The 22246-nt window shown below is 40.3% G+C and overlaps 1 protein-coding gene across 3 annotated transcripts in view; it reads right to left on the reverse strand.

Annotated features, from left to right (window-relative positions):
* SLC10A7 (solute carrier family 10 member 7) overlaps window positions 1-22246 on the reverse strand; it is a 222926-nt gene that overhangs the window by 49023 nt on the left and 151657 nt on the right. For all 3 annotated transcript variants that reach the window (XM_081075669.1, XM_081075670.1, XM_081075671.1), the window contains one exon: window positions 10275-10310. In XM_081075669.1, the coding sequence (XP_080931795.1) occupies window positions 10275-10310 (36 nt within the window). The remainder of the gene's footprint in view (window positions 1-10274; window positions 10311-22246) is intronic.

The following is a 22246-nucleotide window of genomic DNA, read 5'->3' on the forward strand; positions in this document are numbered from 1 at the left end:
GCTCCCTTAGAAGTGGATCTGAAAGGAAGGAACCTCAGTACTGGGGTCTCATTTGGCATAATCCTTTCTTTGGAATCAGCCACCAGACCTGTCACTGGGGTCAATGTGAAGATGCAGAGGTACCCTTGGGGAAGTTTCTGACGCTATGAAACATGCCCTGGCATCCAGAAGAAAGAAGAGAGAGCATCTGGCACAGGGCAGCTTCTGAGAATATGACTGAAGAAGTATAAGACCCAGTCATTTTGCACGCAGTTGATTTTAACTAAACCAGAAGAAAATATGCTGCCTGGGATATTTGGTTCTTCACATTTTAATGAGGAACCTGCCATGGTTTCTATCGGAAAGGCCAATGTGTTTATAGGAAGCACCAATAATTTGCAAATTTGGATAAAGGTGCAGGTTCAGGATAAGCTTGTTTGAAGCATGTAGTTGGGGTCTCACTGAGCCAACCAGGTCTCACACTGCCAACCCCTGCTTTAAGTCACAGCTCTTTAAGCGATGGGTCATTTCTTTCAGGAATATAGTGCTGTCAAGCAGAAAACTCACAACGGGGTTTGTTTAATATCTTCTGCTGGGAAGAAATGATTCGGTGAAAATTAAATATGTGGGACTTTAGGACCTTTGTTTCCAATCATTCAAATATGTACTGGTGCCCCCCTGTAGGCCAGGACATGTTCCAGGCACTGAGGATCCAACAGTGAATTCAACACTTCCCCTCTTCACTCCTGTCCAGGGGGTGTTTCAAAGGCGAGGTCTGCGTGCGGGTTCACCCATGACCAAACGCACATCTGCTCCTTCTGCGGAATGTCTCCTTCCTGCTCCCCACCTAGGACTAGAAAAGTTCTCATTTTTTTCTAAGACTTACTTCAAGCATCACTCCTTTGGGAATTCTTCAGGAATTCTTTCCAAACCCTCGTCCCAAAATGCAAACTTGGCCACCCCTCTGTGGTGGATCTGTGCTTCCACTGTACCTCTCAGGATCCTTAGCTGCTCTGGTTTATAAATCTGTCTGTTCCAGTAGACTGTATGTTCCTAAAGGTCAGGGTCAGGGTTTTGTTCACGTTTATATTCCCGGTGCTTAGCAGAGTAACTATGCTTTACGTCCAGGGCGGTGGTTCTCATTCTTGTGCACATCGAAAACATCTACAGGGTTTGTAAAAACACAGATTGCTTGGCCCTGCCTTCAGAGTTTCTGGTTCAGGACATCTTCTGGGGAGAAGGATAGGGCAGGATGCAGGATGGTGAGAATTTGCATATCGTATAAGGCCCCAGGTGATGGCGGTGCTGCTGAGCTGGGGTTCACACTTTGAGAACCACATATCTAGTACATAGTAGGTGTTCAACAAGTGTGGGTTCAGTGAATGAATGACCACAATACATATGCAGAAAAAGAAGTTGGACAATGTTTTCTTTTCTTTCCATCCTTCCAACTTCAGGTAAGTAACAAAACCCTACTCAATTCACAGACCCAAGAAAGGATCAGCAGCCTGGCCTTCCACCCAATTGTCTCATCATAATAATGGGAACATTTATTGTGCACTTTCTACATGCCAGACACTGCTCTAAATGCTTAATGTGTGTTGAATAATTTAATACAGCAACCCCTTGAGGTAGGTCTGATGAGTACCCCGATTTTCAGGAGGTAACAGTGGCATAGTACAGTTAAACCACTGGGATGAGGTCAGCGTAGCTAGAGAGCGACAGAGCCAGGATATACACCTAGAAGCGCTGCTCCACAGTCCTCACACTCTACTGCATATTGATTACAGAAGGTCTAGAGCAGTGAAGTGCGGAAAGGGCCAGGAGTGGAAGCCACAGTTGGGCTCCCCTTTTCTTGCCCATATGAGGGAAGAAGAGGGAGTATATGTGTGTCTGTGGCAGGTGGCGAGGTGGGGTGGGGGTGGTGGTGATGGTGGTGGTGATGGTGGTGTGGGGATATGGAGATGGGGAACTGGAAGGCAGGCAGAAGCAAGAAGGGCGAGGGAAAGAATGAGAAGAAAAAAGGGTGAGGAGAAACTCGATTCACAGTGGTTGATGGTGCAGTCTTTCTCAAGAGGGGTTCAGGCTTTTAACGACAAGACCCAGAAAATTATTTGAGTGACCATTTTCTCAACTCTCTCAACGAAGGTGCATACCTAGTACCAAGATAGACGCATCAGAAAGAGTTAATCCGGTACATACAGCGGATGCCTTCGGGCATTAGGACTCAATTTTCTAACTTGGCGGAAAAAGGCTGAATGGAAGCAGGACTGGCTGCTAAAATCCATTCAATTTAGAAACTATTTGATTTGGAAACAATCTGGAGGTCCAGTCAGTAAAATACTGTGGGGCCAAACTAACAAGACTCAGAAAGACAAATAAGTACCAATTCTTGATAAAGGGATGTTGAATGACTGTAAAATCATAGCTACCAACCTACAATTAGAAAACAGATGGTGCATTTTAAGCCACTCCTGTAAGTGAGCTGACCTGTAAATTGTCATTAATACAGCAGGTCTTCCCTTGCTCTGCTTTGTAATCAGCCTTTTATCTCCTACCAGGGAAATCCATTAGCCACAGGCATCTCCACTGTTTGTGTCTCTTCTCAGCTATTAAAACATTATTGTATTAAATAATTCACCCTTGATGATTGGTCTTCGCTTTCATTAGCATCACATTCAGGGAAAAATAAGAATACATATTTACAGTTTATACTGTAGGATGATGCATGCTAAGTCTCCTTTGCGAGAAAAGCGGGAAGAAGCTGCTTCCTGCACAGAACAGGATTTGTTCACTTCCTGCCCCCTTTCCACCCTCCCCACACCGCCCACAGAGCCCAGCCCTGGGGGCAGGGAAAGAAGGAAGAGATGGGGCTGGCTTACTACTGGATATAACTTTCTTGCATCCACATACAGACAACCTCATATATACTTGTCTTCTTCCCTTCACAAAAAGAAGCATTCAGACAGGGGAAGGGAGAGAGTCCCAGGCTCTAGGACACTTTCAGATTTCCACTTTCCCCCAGAAACTCCGGTTGAGCCTTTCTTTCACCCCTGCTGCCCCTTCTGTCATAGGGATACATGCAAAATAAATTGATTACTTACAGAAAATTGATGAGTTACATGCACACCAGCTGACAGGTTCAATGTAAAAATGACTGTATTTTTCATCAAAATTAAGAATATGATTGTTCAACAGCCATATCGATTCAGCTGCATGTATCAAACTAAAATTGGGTTACTACCCTAATTGGGAAGGCATATATTTAGCAGAGGAAAGGATCCTTTTTATAACTAGATGCATGGCATGTTTCCTTCTCTGAGAAGTAAAGATCAAAACAGGCTTCAAGTGACTTTTTTTAAAGATAAAAATAGGTAAAACATTTCTTTTTGTTATATGCAGATTTAAAATATAAAGTGAAAAGATTACCTTCCAATAACTGATGGAAAAAACATATACAATCGTAAGTTCTGGTTACTCAAACCACACAGAAATTTTAGTGCAACATGTCCAAATGAATTGTAAATTGGCTTATCATAAATACAGAGAGGAAAGCTGTGGGGAGATGGGATTCTAGGACATGGAGGCTGAGAGACTCAGTGGCATCTAGACACAAACTTTGTTCCCAATTCCGAGACCCCAGGATTTGGTCTTGTCAGCATGAGTTTGGTTCATGAACCAAAGAGCCAACTGTTGCTAAAGAGTCCGTGAGGCAGAGCAAATGTTTAAGCGCCTCGGAAAGAGTGCCCTACATATGGGGACCAACAGGCAAGGATGGTGCAAGGAAGCAGGGTCCTTCTGGTCGGACCCCACCTGCTCTTGGAGCAGCAGCAGCTGGTGCTGGAGAGGGGACCAAGGGACAAGGGAAAAGCCTGGTCAAGAGAGCGCTGCACCCGTGCTCACCCAGTGTCGCTGCCTCCCTTACGTCTGAGAGGTCCCAGACCAGCATGGGAGATGGCCTCTCGGGTCAGTGGTCCTTAGAGGGGCAGGAAGTGTACCAAGGTCACCTCTAGAGCATTTGGAAATGGCTAACCAGGCGCTCCCCCTAACGGTTTGAAACCCTTATGGTTTGAAAGGTCTGGGTGAGCCCTGGCACAAGCATTTACAAAAGATTCTAGATTATTTTGCTTCACAAAATTTTCTCTGTGTGAGAACCATCTCTACATGATTTATATACATCGTCAGAAGATAAGCTACCCTCATGTTCGAGAGCCGAAGACTGGTCTTCCCTTGTTTGAGGAACAAACACTCCTGGGCACAGGTGGTGAGAATTACTGGGGCAATCAAATGGATAGCTTTATGTTTTAGTATAATTTTATACATCACACATGTGTGACCATCAATTATGCAATCATCATTGGGAACATATCATAAAAAATAATCAGAGTATTGTACATGACACTAATGGCTGTATTCACTGGTCTTGTTCATGTTGATGGGATCAAGTTGAAGATTTTTTTTTTTTAGTATATGTGCTGCTGAAGGGAGCACTAAGATTTTTTTTTTTTTATGTCACAGGTAGCTAATCATTAGGGAAGCTAATTATGATTGTAAACTCGAAAGCTGCCACTGATCTCTCTCCCCAACGCAGAATTCTTCTATGAACTCCTAAGAAACTCAGTCTCAATAACACAGTTTAGCAGTTACTTTTTCCTCTAAATTTCTTCATCATTCTTTATTCTTGTTTCTTTGAGGCAATCATTCTATTTCATTCTTTTTTTTAGTCTCTGTTACCTAGAATATAAATATTCAAGAAGTACTAATTGAGTGCTGATAATATGTCTTAAAACAAACTGTCTCCTAGCAGGCATGCTCTGTAAGGAACCCTGGAAGGAACGAACCATCAAGGGGAGGTCGACCCTGGCTCAAAGTGCCTTATGTTTTTCAGGAGTTGTGTAGTGTCCAACAAATTATTATACAAAGCCTCTTTGAACCTAAGTTTTCTCATATAAAGTGAGGATAATACCTACCCCTGAAGGTAATCATGTTCTTCACATGGGATTAGGTAATAAGTACCCATTATAGCTACTCGATAAAAATTATTCTACTGCTCCCCATCCCATTACTATGAATGCATTCTCTGTGCTTAGCAGGCCACACTCTCCCTTTATGCACTAGAACTCATCCCCTTTCTCCTACTCAGGGACACGAGTCCATGAATTCTCCCCTCTTTTTCAACGTTCCCCTCTCTGACTGGATTACTCTATCAATGTAAATATGGTAATTTTTCCAACTTAGAAACAGAATCCTCTCCTGATCCTTCATTAACTTCGGTAGTGCTCTGTTTACTGTACTCTGTAGAACAAACTTCCTCAAGTTATTGATGAACACTGTCTTTAACTCCTCTTCATTCATTCTTAAACTGACTTCAATCAGGCTTTCACCTGCACAACTCCGCTGAAATAGCTCCTCTGATGGTCCTCAAGGACCCTGTCTTGTAAAACCAGTGGTCAATGTTCAGACTTCATTTTATCTGAACTATTGCCAGCATTTAAAGTAGTTGACTGCTCACCCCTTTTAGAAATACGTTGTTTCCCAGGCTTCTAGGACACCAGTATCTTTTGGTGTTCCTCCCGAGCATACCACACATTCCTTGGTCTTCTTTCCTGACTTTTAATATTAGAATGCCCCGAAACCCAGTCCACTGATATCTTTCCTTCTCTATTCTCATTCTCTTGGTGATCTCATCCAGTGTAACTTAAAAATCCATCTCCAGGCTGACTTTTCCCAATGACGTCTCTCTAGTCCAGACATCACTGAATTCCACTCACATAATCAAGTGCTCACTTGACTTCTCTACTTGGATGTCTAACCGGCATTTTCATCCAAACATGTCCAATCTTAAACTCTTTATGAATTCCTTCAACCTACTCAAACATACAATCTTCTGTATCTTAGCAAATGACAACTCCATCCTTCCAGTTGCACAGGCTTGGAGTCATCCTTGACTTTTATCTTTCCCCCATAACTTTCATTCGATCTCTCAGTTCTTTCAAATTCTGCTCCCAACTACTTCTGACCAGGTTTACTCAACCATGTTGCCAAGCTAACACCTTCTCTTGCTGTGATACTACACTAGCTTTCTAACTGGTCTTCCTGTCTTCACCACAGGTTAAATAACCTTTTTGAGGAATTCTTCTATAAAAGAGAGCACAAATGGAGTGCAGGTAGGACAAGGTGAATTTTTATTTTTAATACGTGTTATACTACAGAATATTATATGCTAATAGAAATGGTCCAGTAGAAACAGAAAATTTGATAATATAGGAGAAAGAGGGAAATCTGTGTGACTCAAATTGTTAAGTAGGCAATAAGAGATGGCACAACTAGAAGGGCTGGGCTTAGCTGGCAGCAAACACAGCTTACCTATAGAAACAGGAGAGAAGGTGAAGATTATAGATGCAGGTAGGTCGCATCTTAGAAAATTCCTCTGGCTGCTTCTAATTTCCTTACCAGCTAATTTCCTTTCTGCATCAGTTACGATGAAAAAAAAGGGAAGAGCCATTGGAGATTTGAAAGGAAAGAAGAAGGTGTGAAATGATTTTCTAGAGAGTGGACATGTCATTAGAAGAAGGTAGTTGGATTGCCAGGCCCACTTTTAGTTAGTTGTCATGAATTTCAAATGAGACCAGTCGGTATGATAGTGTTTACTCCAGCCATACTCAGGCAGAAAGTTGTAGACTTGAAGCAGGCTTGGCATTTTGCCAGGGAAATACGAAGCCAGTAAGAAATGAGCAAGGTTGTTGATGGCATGTGCAATAAATTGATTACGTGATGGACTCTGAGATCTAGGCTAGGTAAGATGGGATGTGAGGGGAAGGGGTTGAGGGTAGGGTAGGTTAGTTAGAGGCATTGTTAAGGTGATAGGGTAAGTAACTTGGCCATTGTAGTAAATTTGAAGAATTTAATTTTATTTTTAATTTGGGGAATAAGTCACAAAGATAGGAACTGTTGGTAAGAGAAGACATTTGAAAACAGGGTTATGGAAAGATGCAGTTATTGGCAGTAATAAAGTCAAGGGTCTAACTATATATAAGGGTGGTTGGCTGAGATGAAGTGGGAAGGCAGCTTTATTGGAGAAAAGGTTGAGAATTTAGCAGCCAGGGTACTGGGAGGATCAACTATGTAAATATTGAAAACCCCAAGAATTAATCCAAGTGCCCTGCTAAAAAGAATACAATGGGAAGGTGCTAACATTTTCTGACCTCATAGAGAGAGTGACCTGGGGTTCTACTGATAATTACCATGTTTCCCTGAAAATAAGACCCACTTGGTCCATGATCTCTCATGTGTCTTTTGGAGCCAAAATTAATATAAGACTCTGTCTTATTTTACTATAAGACTGGGTATAATATAATACGATATAATATAATACCGGGTATAATATAATATAATATATAAGACCAGGTCTTATATTTATTTTTGCTCCAAAAGACGCATTAGAGCTGATGGTCCAGCTAGGTCTTTTCGGGGAAACATGGAACAAGCAGCAGTAGCTGGTAGGACAGGTGCATTGGCAAACTCTTCAAAGGAAGTAGGGGATTTTATGGAAGAGGCATGGGAAATGATCTGACATCGGTAATGAGGTGCAAGAAAGACACCTTACTCCATTTTTGCGCTCAGTGATGTGTCGGGTTCCTGCAGCAGAAACATGAACCAGAGGAGAGGTTTCAGTTGGAGCGAGATGGTGAAGAGAACATTCTGAGCAGAGGTTAAGAACACAGGGAGTTGAGATTCCATCTATAAAAAAGGCCTTTACTAGCTATTGCACCTGAATATCCAGAAATTTCCATTTTCAAGATGTGATTTTAAAAAGACAATTCAATTTTCAGGGGTTGTGTTAGTTTCTTTGGCTTCTGTAACATAACACCACAAGCTGGGTGGCTTAAAACAACAGAAATATATTGTTTCACAGTTCTGGAAGCTATTAAGTCTGAAATCAATAAGGTCATGCTCCCTCTGAAATCTGTAGGGGAGAATCCTTCCTCCTCTCCAGCATTGCCAGCCATCCTTGGTGCTCCTAGGGCGGCAGATGCAGCACTCTCATCTCTGCCTCTGCCGTGACATAGCATTTTCCGTGTCTCTGACTTCTCTTGTTGTAAGGACACCAGTCATATTGGATTAGGGCCCACCCTACACCAGTATGACCTCATCCTAACTAATTACATCTGCAATGACCCCGCTTTCAAATAAGGGGTGCTGGGGGTTAGATCTTCAACATATGTTTTTCAGAGACACAATTCAACCTATAACAGGGGTGTTGATAAAAACAAACACACACACACACACACACACACACACACACAAAACCACTACATCTTTTATGGAATGTTTTAAGTTGCTCAGGTTTTTGTCCTGCTCAGTGAATGAGGCCTGGTAACCCAAGTGTCTAAGCAATTACCATTGTTTGTAGAATGCACAACAACCAGAAGAGACGAAAAGTGTCATATACTATGCATGCAATTTAAAGTCATACAACATAAAAATACCTATCAATGTTGTGTGATGATGTCATTGGACCTACTGGGACAGCCCAGTTGGCTCAGAAGGGAAGCATTAAACTTTTAAGTTGAGGGTCTTGGGGTCTCTCTCTCTACTATTTTTTTTTGCTCTATTATTTAAAAATGTCGAACCAATTAAAGCTCACAAGCCTATGGGTCTAAGAGTGGGGGAAGCTTGCAAAAGCACGATGCCATGATATTACCCAGTTGAGAAAACCTCTAGGGCATGGAGATGGGAAGGAGAGGGAGAAAAGCTCTCATCAGGGTCTTTAGTCACGAGCTGAAACAGGGTCCCAGAGATGCCAGCCTGAGATACTCAAAAGTGCTACCCTAGGTCTCAGCCCTCTTGTTGTGGCTATGACTTTTCCCTGATTTTCTTAAGTCACATGAGTAAGAGATGCCATTCTCCATTTCTTCTGCAATGGAGACAACCTAGGCTACATAGCCATTTACTACAAATACACTTACTATGGTAGATGCCTGGCTCTATACTAGTTCTTGGACCCACTGCAGGTGGGGACCTCAGACTGGCCTGTCTCCTGTGCCTGTGGAAGGCTGCTCCTGGGAAACTGAGAACTCGGGTCTTGGGAAAAAACACTAAGAGATGATCCACTTCCTCACATCTAGTGAGCAGATACCAAGTCTTGTATTCCATATGAATGCAAATCAATATTCACTTTAGTTTCAAGTTGACTCACTGCAAATCCTGAACTAATGAAGTTTGTTATGCTGAAGGAAGACATCTGATTATCTGATTCTTCTTACCTTGTCAGAATGGTGCTAGCATTTCAGAAGGGAGGGTAAGGCTAAGGTTTATTACTTGAAGGTAATGTCTTTCATGAAAGATGCAAAATCCAACTGTTTAGTAGTATATCTCGCCCTCTCCACTTCCTACACAGCTTGTAAGAAATGAGGTCCCTCACTCTATTACTCTAATTGAATTGCAACTTGGGTAATTACACTATAATTAAATAAATTTTCCCCATAGTTTTAACTCACTGACAAATAGTGCTAGTCAAACAGCCACATTTCACTCCCAGAAACACATCCCCTCTCCATTTCAGTGATGAGTGAAATGATTTATATTTGGGAGATGTGTGTATGAAAAATGCACAGTTCATAAAATATTTTAGGTATCATTCATGATTACATATGCTTTTCTCAGCATGAGATAACATTAATTTCTATTATAATCTTTCATCTAATTTCTCATATGCTTAGTGCCAAAAGAAATAAGACAGTTAATTAGCATTTTTTATTTTCAGAACAATTTTTGTTTAGTTAACCAGTAGCTTATATTTGTTATTTCTAAAGCACATTTCATTAGCCCTGGGAGGAAGTCTGGGGTAGGTATTACTGTTTCCCATTCTACAGATGGAAAATTGAGGAAGAACCCAGTTACTATCAGTACCGGCCTTAGAACTGAAGCTTCCTCTGGTCCTCTGGTTCAAGGCTCTTTCTGTCAAACGTTGGGTCACTAGTAATCACTTTAGTTTTACTAATGAGAAAAAAAAGAGCAGCACATTGGTGACCTGTGTCACAGGTCATTAATTTGTAATAATTAATGATTTAGCCAAGACCCAAATAACTGGGTCTTGGTGCTGTCCTTGGATCATGAACCAGGGATTCTTTGTGTCCACATGTTATTATTCAAATAATAACTGTTCAAACTGTGATGCCTAGTCTTACAAAAGGATTCAAATTTCAATTTCATTCTAATGATCTTTCTTAAAGGTGACTAATTTGGAGGTGACTTTTAATAAAAGATATTAAAGACAACATCAAAATACTCACAAAAAGCAGCAGTAGTACAGGTGTTATAACGATGCCCTGAAAGAAATAAAAGAGATGATGATCATTTATCAGCATGGAAATCAGGACACACTCTTTGTCATTTTAAACTCTGATGCATGGAAAGCCTTATCCTTCTCACTTCTGTTTAATAAAACCTATGAGATAAAGAAGAGGGAGCCCCAATCTTGGCTCTCCCCACCATCATGCCTTACCATCTCTAGGACAGTATTCGTATTTGGCATCCTTAAAACTACAAGCACCAATCTTCTTAAGCTCATCTTCCCTTTGTAAAACGTAAGTTGCCTTCCCCATAGCCTGTGTATCATTCGGGTGGAAGCTGGCAAGCTTTCTCACTCCAGGGCTTTCAACTCTAACTTGGATAAAGTGCCCCCTTTCAAGAGAAGACAGGTGGTTTCGTCCCAGTTGGGGTCCTCTCCTGAGCAAAGACCACGTCAGTTGTGATGAATGAGATGTCGTGATTTTGTAATGCGAACGGATCTCCCCTAGGAAATGAGCTGGGATCTCAAAACTCATTTCACTTGATTAGACTCCATGTCTCCGTGGTGGAAGGCAAGTCTTTCATCTAATTTAGCCACAGAGGACACCTCGGTCCCTCTGCCTCCCCCAGGCAGGAAGGAGCAAAAGATTTGTTTTCTGTGATGACAAGGAACCGTTTGAGGCTGTTGTCGATGAGGCCGGATACAAGCTTTCAGGTTTCTTGAAGGTAAATGTTTAAAACGAGGTGTTTGAGTTGGGAGTTAACATGACAGGTTTCAGTGGGAAGCAGATGATAACTTGCCCTTAGTTCTTCCTTTATCTCTCAACATTTCATTATGATTTATACAAGGAAAAGAATTTCATATTTTCATTAATGAATTCCACTTGGGACTTTAGAATGCCAGAGCCTGTGTGTGTGTGTGTGTGTGTGTGTGTGTGTGTGTGCACGAGAGAGACAGACAGACAGATAGTATACCCACAACAGACAGTACCCACGATCTATGTATGGTACCACCTCATTATTTTGGGAAAAGAAGTCCTTCATAAAGTCCCTTTGTCGTTACAGTAACTACATTCTTTAGGCTGTGGCCTAACAGGAACTGGCTTACCTTATATAAACATTGCTACTGTGACTTTCTTTGGCGTATACGCATGTCAATATTCACACATAGGCTTGTTTTACTGTTAAATAATAGAAGAAATGCTTCTTGAGTGTCCAAATTTTTGCAATGGGCAATAGGAAATGCACATTTTAAGTGTGATAGTTTAAAATCTATTTATTAAAATATGTATTGTGGCTATCGACTCCATTGGTGCCTGTGAAACAGGTTCTCATCAGCACCTTTAGGAGAGCTCAATGTGCAAAATGCCAAAATAATGTTTAAGAGCTAGTGGTACTCTGTCCCTCAATGGCATGGAAAATATTCAGACTTTAGGAGGAACTTCAAACTTTACAAGGTCATGTGGAAATGAAAATATCTGGCTGCCTCAGTCTATGTGGGAGGCATCTGATTTCAAGTCAATTTGTTTAAACATGTATTGAATATATATATATACACACACACACACATGCCAGGCACCGTTCTATTAATTTAGAAGAATTAATGCAAACTGAGCCAGCAGGAAAGGGCCACAGACAGTCCAGGAAGAGGGCAGGGAATTCGCACAAACACAGAGTTGAGCAGGGTGGGAAGGAGAGTGTAAAGACGTAGGGGCAGAGACCAGATCATCTGCAGGCCAGGAAGTTGGAGTTGACCTGATCAACAATGGCAAACTGTTGAAGAACATCAAGTGAGGGTGTAATGAATTGGTAAATAATTTAGTATATGGAGAAGGGATATGACTTAGCTTATAACTGAACCAGTTTTACCTTTGTTACCTATCAATTCAGGTAAGAAATATAAACTTATATTAATGGTAATTTGGGGATCTCAATAACACTAATACCACTTCTGAGAAGTAAGGTATTACACCTGTGACAGGATAAGGATTTTTTCACCCAGGAAGAAGGTTAAACATTGTCACTACTCTGGCGACATTTGTCTTGTATTCGAGGAGTTGAAGGGGACCCTTGTGGTATATGGGGACCCTTGTACTTCCTCGTGCCCATTCATTTTCCTTTGCAACAGCGGAATAGTAACAGTGTCAGTAATAATACCAGTATCATTAATGATATTTCGCTTCAGCACAAATTTTAAAATTTGACCCTCCCCTCTTGAAGGGATTAAGTTACATAATAGCCTCCTTTTATAGACATGGGTTCAGAAAAGCCAAACAACCAGCCTAAAGTCACACAGCAAATATGGTAGAGTCTGGACTTGAGCCTGCTTTGTTTAACTCAAAATCCAAACCTGACTTCACTATAGCAGCTTTCCGCAACCACTACAGTTTTCTACAGAGTTCTGCTTCGGCATATATGGAGTGATTAGCTGCTTTCTGGTCTTGGTCTCAAGTTGACAACTAATTCTTAGAGATGACCTTATTCTGGAAGGCAGAACACTATTATCTGCAGGTTACCCTGCCTGAATATTTCAAGTTATTGTCACGGAGACACAATAGTTTCTTTGCAGTTCTTCCAAGGATATTTGTTTCTGAAATGTGAAAAATTTCTTAGCAAATGAGATGTATTTTCTAATTCTGAATCCAAGAATCCTCATTATGTTCTAAAAAGTAGCTGTTCAAGTTCATTTACTAAGGATGAATTGTTATATTATTACATGAATTGTTATATTATTAACTGAAACCTGCTTTTCAGTTATACTAGGAAATGAATTAGCTGTGATGCCATGAATCCAGATAAGATCACCATAATTAAAGTTTTGGTGACGATGTTAGAATTCCTGTTAAAATAATAATAGCTAATATTGAGGAAGCACCTATGTCAGATGATACGCCGAGGACTGTGTATGTTATCTTATGTGATCCTCACAGGACCCTATAAGGTAGGTACTATTATTTCCCCAGCTACTTGGGAAGGAAATGGAGTCTCAGAGACACTGAGTGAAGTTGGAAGAGGCAATGCCGAAAATTCAATCTCTCTCCCTGACTCCAGAGCCTGTGATTCTGAATGTGTAAATAAAATCTTTGAAATCTTACCCTATTTCCTCCGGGCTATATTTTAAGAGTAAACTTGATAGGAGTTTCAAATTCAGTATGCCTTTTTGATGACGTGCCTAACTGAGGAATAAGCCTTTGTGTGACATGGCTGGTACATTTTTTTAAGTCAGGTTTTTGCTAATATCAATGATAAAAAGGGTAACCTAGAAATTTAAACTGTGACAACAATCATTGGAAACCGGCAAGTCAAATAAGCATGTTGCTTTCTCTCAGGCTCCGAAGACTCAATTTGATTCCTTCTTCTTTCTTTTTCCCAAGTAAATCCTACACAAATGGACAAAACCAAGAGCTGGTGGAGGGACAGTTCTAGCAAGAGATGTTACCTTCCTCCTTGCAGATTCAAGGTCAAGACCTAGTTTTAGCATCCTGCAATTGGGATGGTGTGTTAAGCTTTCTGATTGCAACACCTGAAGAATTCAAGTCACAAAGTGACTGGCTTTGATTGTCTCTTAAAAAACCTTCAGAAAATCCATTTACACCTCTGATGTGAACAATTGGGTGAATATATTTCAATGACTTTAGTGGAAAGGAAAAAAAAAAAGGTGTCAAATCTGAGACACTGAGATTGAATCACATTAAAATACAAATCCCAAACCCCCAAATAACAACAAAAACAACAACAAAACTGTGAATGCACTTCTCTCAACAGTAGGACTTGTAAAAAGGGCAAAACTGAAGTGAATTATCATTTTTTCTTTTTGAACATTAAATGTTATCCAAAGGTTTTGCTGCAACAACTATTGTGATCACACAGATACCGAAACTGACTTCTTAGGCTTCCGTCTCCAGGATATTGAATGTTAAGTCTTGGGAAAGGGGCTTTTTATTTTTTAATTAAAGGGCAATACTTCAATTTTTACAGAATGACAGAATCTGTAAAGGGATTGCAAGGGATCTTAGATCTACCCTGGTCCAATTCTCATGGGACGTATGACAGCCTCTGACCGTCTCCCTCACTTGCTCTGTGAGGGTGTGATGGTTGTGCCTTTGCCAGAAACCCCACAGACAGCCAACAACGTCCTTGCCCTGGAAACACACACTGCCCTGGCGGGGGCTCTTGGACAAGCAGGAAGCTCTTATACTGATCACAAACCACTTCCGCTACTGCCCTGCGTTCCCCTTGGAGCGACTTAGGGCATGTCTTACCCCTCTTTCCTTGTGATGGCCTTTTAACAGCTGCTTTTAAATGGTGTAAATAAGATCTCTGCACTCTTAAACTATTTCCTTAGGGCTGTGTTTGAAGAGTAATGATGAGGAAGTCTTCTCCCACTCTTCCTCCTGGGGGAGGGCCTGAACCTTCCCTCAGACGTTAGCTCATCCAGATGAATCAAGAGTCCACAGCACTCGCTTCATAAAAATTGACCAAAACTTGGAAATCAGGCCAAAGAGGACTACATATCCTTTCAGTGTCATCCCTGAGTATGGTCTAACAGGCTAGTCCAAGGGTGATTTAATTACCTAGAGGAATACACCATCCTTTGGCTTCTATTTACTATTGATTAGGGCCCAGACTGTGAAATTCCATGTGACATCACAAAGTTGTGTCCCTTAGAGACAGAAATAATATCTGTTCAGTAGAAAAATAACCCAAACGGTTATGGTTTCATTACCCCGTAGGTATTAGCCAGTTTTATCTCTAACTTGGCAAACTTATTGTGCTATGCTTTTCTGATGGACTCCACAACCCACATTTCTATAATCTCCTTGAAACCAACTTTACCGTCCTGCTGGGTCCTCATTATTCAGTTAAACAAAGGTTTGGTATGTGTTCATTCTATATTTGTAAGAAAGTCATATTTTCAACTTTTGAAAATTATACTTTGACAACTTTGTTAGTCTGAACCTTGTGTGTGTATTTGATGCAAAGATCACTTAAAAAGAAAAGGAAGATCGATGCCAACTAAAACTCCCAGGTTGTCTTTGCATTTTGTCCTGTTGTCAGTAAACGGGGCGCTATGGGGCATTTTGGAGACACCTAAATCCAAACAAAATGATCAGGGTATATGGTCTTCAGAGAATATGCCCTGATAAACATGGATACCAAAATATATAGTTGAGTAACTGAATAGAAAGAAGAAAGAAAGAGGCAATAGGAGCCTAGGAAAGGGCTATTTGCAGGAAAGTGGTGGTTGATTGGTTGGTGGGGGCCTCTTTCCCCTCCTCCATCTGTACTTTCCTCTTTAGTTTTAGGACCTTCACAGAGGAAATGCCTTGACATCCCCAAATCAAGCATTCTCAGTAAGTCCATATCTCTGTCAGGGGAAGAGGTGCTGACATGAGCATTCTAGCTTATTTACCAGGGACAGTTCACTATAGTAAAGATACATGCATCAGGCTATTAGAAGCAGGGAACTCCAGCCACTGAAAACATCCAGTTCATGCTCTCTGGTCTGAGTCCACGCTTGCCAAGAAGATGCTGAATAATAACTTTCTTTTCCAAGCACGGTTTCTGATAGGAAGAGAGAACACTGAGTAGCTGGCACCAGTCTCCCAGAACACAAACACCCTGGGTGTGCTAATGAAAGTGAGTCTCCGAATCTGCAAAGCTAAGGATCTGTTCCTGGATTGTGGTGACCCCATGGCAGGAATAGTAGTAGCTGGCTTGTCTCAATGACGCACATTTAATTAAACAAGCATTTGTTGAATGCTAACTATGTATCAGGCATCATGGGAGCGGAGGGGAAAAGGATTCTAAAATCTAACCATGAAAAACTTCAGTCGTTTTGAAGTGGAATTTTATGTAAAACTCCAGGCAAGTTTCTGTGAAGTCTTTGGGGTTGTCTGTGAAGGCCGTATTGTTGTTTAGTTTGTTTTAAAAGGAGAAACTTGAAGATTTAAACAATTTACAGAAAAGAACCAAGAGGGGGCAGGGGGCAGGAGAGTTCGTAAAGAGAAGTGAAGTGATTGTACCTTATACCTAAGGACACAGCAGTGCACAGCTGGCGGGTGTGGCACCTCCTCATTGTACAAGGAGAGAAAAGGAGGGACTGGGTAGAGATGAAGACACACCGGTATGCTGGATGTCAGAGAGCTGAGGGAAATTTCATCTGAGAGCTTCTATTTTCTATATTAAGTATAAAGCGAAGAGTATTACTAAAATGCGTGGAAGACAGTTTCAGAGAACGGGGAAAGTCAGTGATTGGAAACCTGTGCTGAGACTGATGGGAGAGGGTCTCTAAAACTGTGAATGTGCTGAGGTTTTACCATACTTGAAAATAACAAATGGCCTACCACCATTTCCTGGACGCTGGAAGAAGACACAAGTCTCCCGGGTCAGAGCCAAAGGAGCCTAAGTAGGATGTTGGCCTCAGTTCCCCCGCCCCCAAGTAAGTGGGGTGGTGCAGATGGGGTCAGATAGATGCTGTACATACACTGAGTTGCATTACAGGAAGGGAATATGAGGTTAAGGAACCCAAATCTTTAATAATGGGCAGAAAGTAGGACTGTGCTTTGCTTTGGAGGGAGATACTATCTGCATCTTCTAAGGTCGTAAGCAAACCTGCCCTTTGCTCCAGGGGGAGATGCTATGTCTGTCTTTCAAGGCTGTTCATTATACAAACATCCTTGAAAAGATAGTTGGGAACCATGCGCAGTCAGTGTCTGCTCACAAGATGTACAGAAATGTGAGAGACATCTGGAGAATTGTCTTCCAATAGAGAAAATGTTCAGCAGACCAACTCTGTTGTTATTGGTCATCTAAACATTTGTGCTTTCAAGCTCATTATTACTCCCTTCAAATACCATCCCTGAGCCAACGTCCTTATACAAGGAAATGATCATTAGAAAATCAATTTCAAATGACCCAAAAAACTTATCTTGAAGATGACATTGATTCTTAGACACTATGATTCAAATAAGTAAGAGTCTAACCAATTGAACTGACTTCCAGTGCGTAATGCTCTCTCTCGTTCAATGAGGGGATTTGGTCAACATCTTTTTGAAATCTGGATCCTCAAGAGATTGAACTGTGGTTGTGGACCAGCAGCATTGCCGAATCTCAGACCTTACCTAGACTATTGGATCCTCATCTGCATTTTAAACAAGATTTCTAGGTAATTTTCAGGCACATTAAGTTTCAAAATGAACTGATTCAGACTCTAGATCGGGGGTAGGCAAACCTGTTCTGTGTGGAGCCAGATAATCATTCCAGGCTTTGGTGCCCATACAGACTTTTGCAATTACTCACCACTGCTGTTATGGCTACAAAGCAGCCACAGACAATAAGTAAACAAATGGTTATGGTCAAGTTAGTCCCAAGAGCTGTAGTCAAACCTGGCTCTAAAGTATTGTTTTAGATGAGTAATTATAATAAAAAAAGAAAGAAAAGGAAAAAGTTAGTGGAACAAACTTTTATGCTAATGGCTTGGTTTTCATGAATGTATGCCACTTTCTAAGCATCACAGCCGGTTCCATCGCTGCCTATAACACACTCCTTAATTACCCACTCTTCAATTTTTCTCTAGACTGAGAACAAAGGACCAGTTAATAGTGTGTAAAATCTACTTTCTTTCTCTTTTTGATGTTTGCAGTGACGTTTGCACATGTCCAGCTACCGATTCTACTCTTTTTCTTTATGATTTGTCAAAGACAGTGATTCAGCAATGTCAAATGGTAGTTTTCTCAGGGCCCTGTGAGGTCATTTGTCTGGGCCAGCAGATAGAGTCTGCTTATCGTGAGCATCCTTTCCTTTTGACAATATTTACTTAACTATTTCTAATCGGAAGATGGTTCTCTTTGCCAAAGATGATGGAAGCAAAGGGAAGTGGAGAGAGGTAAATTAAGAATGCTGAATAGCAGGCAGAATGTGGGGAGTTTAGGGTCCAAATATGCAGAGCTGTATAAGAAAAGAAGAATAAACACAAGAACATGAAAGAGGAATACCATGAACATTACAAATTAGAAGGAATAATATAGTGTTAATTATTAGGTTGGTGCAAAAGTAATTGTGGTTTAAAAGGTTAAAAATAATCACAAAAACCGCCATTGTTTTTGCACCAACCTAAGAATATATGTTAATGCTCAAAAACGCTGTTGAAGCTCATAATTTCTTATTACTTTTTACCTCAAAAAAGTGAATCTTTTCAGACTATGTAAATTCATAGACCTGTATTAAAACTATTAACAATTAACTTGGCGTTGTTTTTTTTTTAATCCAGATTAAGAGTTATAAGAACAATCTGAAATATAATTAAAGCCTAAAGAAAGATGGATGTGGGAATTTTCTGTGTTTTCCAAGAATCTATCATGTAAATGTCTTCTAAGTTTATAGATTTAACATGCAATAAATAATTTTCCAAAGGAGCTTCATAAAAGTGCTTATCTGTGGAGTATGGATTAGATGAAAGGAGGCAGCAAAAGGAATTAAGCATTAAGTCAAAATTTCCGTTTTACTGCCATCAGCTTTCATGGCTGAGGAAAGATTTACCAGGGTTCATTCTGGCCTGCAAGTCTGTACTGTGGGCACACAGCTGCAATGTGATTTGTCATAGTTTTATTTTCCCTGGGAATATATGTGGCAGCCTATTAAGGATTATTAGTCGCACAACAAACATTATACACAAGAAGCACAGCTCTCTGAAAATGTCAGGAGGATGGTTCCAAATAACCCAATGGTCAGCCAAAGTTCCCATGGCCTGAATGTTTTACACAGGAGCTTGTATCATTTCTTGCTTCAAAAGCACTGTTTCAGTGATACCAAATACCACTATCCTAACAATAACCGATGTTTATTAAGGTATATTATGTACTAGGAACTGTGCTAAATGCTTTGCAAACATTGTCTAACTTAAAATTCCAATGAGTACATTGATTATCCCAATCTTATAGTTAGAAAAGAAAGAGACGTATAGAGACCATGGCTAAGCTGTAGGAAGTCCCAGGAGGCAGAATACCAGCCAAAGGAATAAAAACGAAAGATGAGAGGTCAAGAGAGGATCCAAAGGAAGAAAAGTTGTCAGGAAAAAAAAATAGACCAAAGGAGGAAGTAGGAAACTTAGGAAGATATTCAGGAAATGGATTGAAGGAAATCAATAAAATATGTAATATAAACTTAAAACAGGGTCAAATATCACAATACAATCTGCCCGTGGTATAGGAATATATGAAAAGGATGCTGCACGTAACACTCTCAGGCCACTAGAATGACACTGAATATTTATTACCAACTGGCTTAAAAGATTTAATGTATATCTGACATTTTTCTCATTGATGCCTGTGACAGATAGTACCTGGCACATATTAGGCACTCAATAAATTTTTTGCTGAATGAATGAATGCATGAATGCATGTCCACAAATGTTTCCTTCCGGGGATACCATGTTCATTGGATGAAAAACACACATTTTCTGAAATGCTTTAAAACATTTATGTTTGTAATAATAATGAGATTAGTTGATATTTATTGAATGCCTTTTCTGTAGGTGTCAGGAATTGCTCTATGCTCTTTATATGCATGAACGCATTCAATCCTCTTAAAAAAACTTGGTAGAAGGTACCACTACGATTCTCATTTTACAGAGGAGAAAACGGAGGTGTCCAGACAGAAGAATTATAGAAAATCCCTAAGCAATAGGTGGCAGAATGAGAAGCAAGCCATGCAATCTGGCTCCAGAATCCATGGTCTCTATCATTATGTGTCTACATAGTGGTTAAGAGTTCTTTGAAAATTTAGAGATGTCAGAGAAGCCTAGCCTAGGTACTTTGCTATCTCACTTTACAAATTACAAAGTTGAGGCCCAAGGATGTGGTTGGTGTCTCTCACACACAGCCTCAGAGTTAGTGGAAATACTAGGACTAGCACAATAAGCGTCTCAAATTCCTGCCCAGTTTCTTATTTCGGACACCACACTGGCTCCTATAAAACAGTTGAGTAGGGCAAAACTCACATATGAAGACTGAAAACTATTCCTCAATACTATATTATTTATTGTCTGGATAAAGCAAAAAGGACAGATAAAATTAGAACAAACTATAGAAGGGTATTTTGAAGGAAATCACAGCATGGAACAGGTGTTCTCTTCCCCTCCAAAGGGCTCATGAATTGCCAGCAAAGCTATGAGAGAACAGTTTTGCAAAATTTTGCAAAAGCAAGGTAGAGATGTGGAAGACAGAGGAAAGGGGAAGTATGAGGGTTACTGGGGAAAGAGAAGGGAGGCAATGAAAAGTGATTTGTGGGAGATTTGGGGAAGGTGATTTTAATGTAGGCCTCTAGATGTTAAAACAAACATCTAGAAAATTGTAAAATGATTTTCTTGTTAATGAGACATTCAAAATAATGGTTTACTCAAAACTAGCGTTCAGACTCCTAACAGACCTTTACCATAATAAAACAAATAACAACAAAAAAAATCAGATGAGTGTCTACACATGTGAAGTGAATGGGTTTGGCACAGCTCATCTATTCTTTTTGGATGTGTCTAAATGACAGCGCACAGTGCTGTTAGATCTAGCTGTGACAATCAATACTCAGCGTAAAGAAGGACAAAATGAATGCAGACAGCTGCACTCCACTTGCCTTGTCTCATATATCAATGGTCTGATTTACTCTGGTTTCAATAATACTCCTTAGCCAGAGACATTCCTACAGCTTAGAAAACCGGTCCTGCACTTTATGACTCAGAGAGGCCTTAGTCGGGAGGAGGTGGATTAACCAGTGGCCCTAATAAAGGTCTGCTCCTCAAGTGAGCATCACTGCTCCACCTATGCTCCCCCACCACCCAGGCAGGGGCAGTAGGATTCTCATACTCGGGCAAACTTTTGGGAGTCTTCTTTCCTGCCCACTGCCCACCCCCCACCCCCGCCATTAATGTCTATTTTAAACAGGCTTCTCCTTAATAATGTATTTATTTGTATTAAATATCAGTGGGCAGGAGACAAAAAAAACATCCAATGTGATACTGGGGTCTGAACAAGATGAATCCTAGACCTTTCACCTCTCTGGGGCAGTGTGACTCAAAGCCTGACAGAATTCCTAGAAGCAGAAGAAAAGCATTGATGAGGTGAGAAAGAACATGATCTTAGTTTATTAGAATTGATAAATAGACTTTGCCATTTTATGATCCTGTGATTTTTCTGGTATAAAAGTTCAATAATTAATACAGGCAAATCATTTCTGCATAATCAAATTTCACCTTATGACCCAGGAAAATGCAAACGAGCTAGATGAAATATTTTCAGTGCTTAGTTAGACTTTTATCCCAAAATTCTCATGATGAATTTCTAAAAACAGTCCTGACTCAGTTTTGGTTGTATAATTACATCCAGCTAATTCCCCTTAATGTTTCAGCAAAGACTCATTCCTATACAATTATTTCTGGATGGGTGTTGTCACGAAGGAGTTTTTAAGACGGAATAGTCAACTTTTCCTCTCAGTAATAGCTGTAGGTATATCCACATCAGATACATATTTTTAAATGCTAACCACTTCAACCTCTTTGGAACTTAAACAAGCCAGAGAGCAAGAAGTGGTCGTCTGGTAAATCACAGTGAATTTAACTAAGAGTCTTTAAGGAAATTGAAAATCTATGTCAACATAACTTTTCTAGTTCCCCAGTAGAGGGCAACTTCTACACACTTTGACAGTTAAAGAAAAAGAAAAAAAAATCCATGTACACCACTGTATGTTTAAAATACAACAATATACTGCCTATGAATGGATTTTCACTAACAGGTTGCTATAAAATGTCATCAAATTTTAAATATGTAATTAGGAATTGAGTATATTTAATAATGAGTAATTAGCATTTTATGCTTAATATAAGTGATAGCAAGAACTTTCAAGTAGCAACCATTTATGTCACTGATAGAATTATTAGTAACTGAAATATAAAAGGTAAATGATAAGAGTACTGATCTTTACT

Source organism: Rhinolophus hipposideros (genome assembly GCF_964194185.1).
Source record: "Rhinolophus hipposideros genome assembly, chromosome: 16".
NCBI classification, from domain to species: Eukaryota; Metazoa; Chordata; class Mammalia; order Chiroptera; family Rhinolophidae; genus Rhinolophus; species Rhinolophus hipposideros.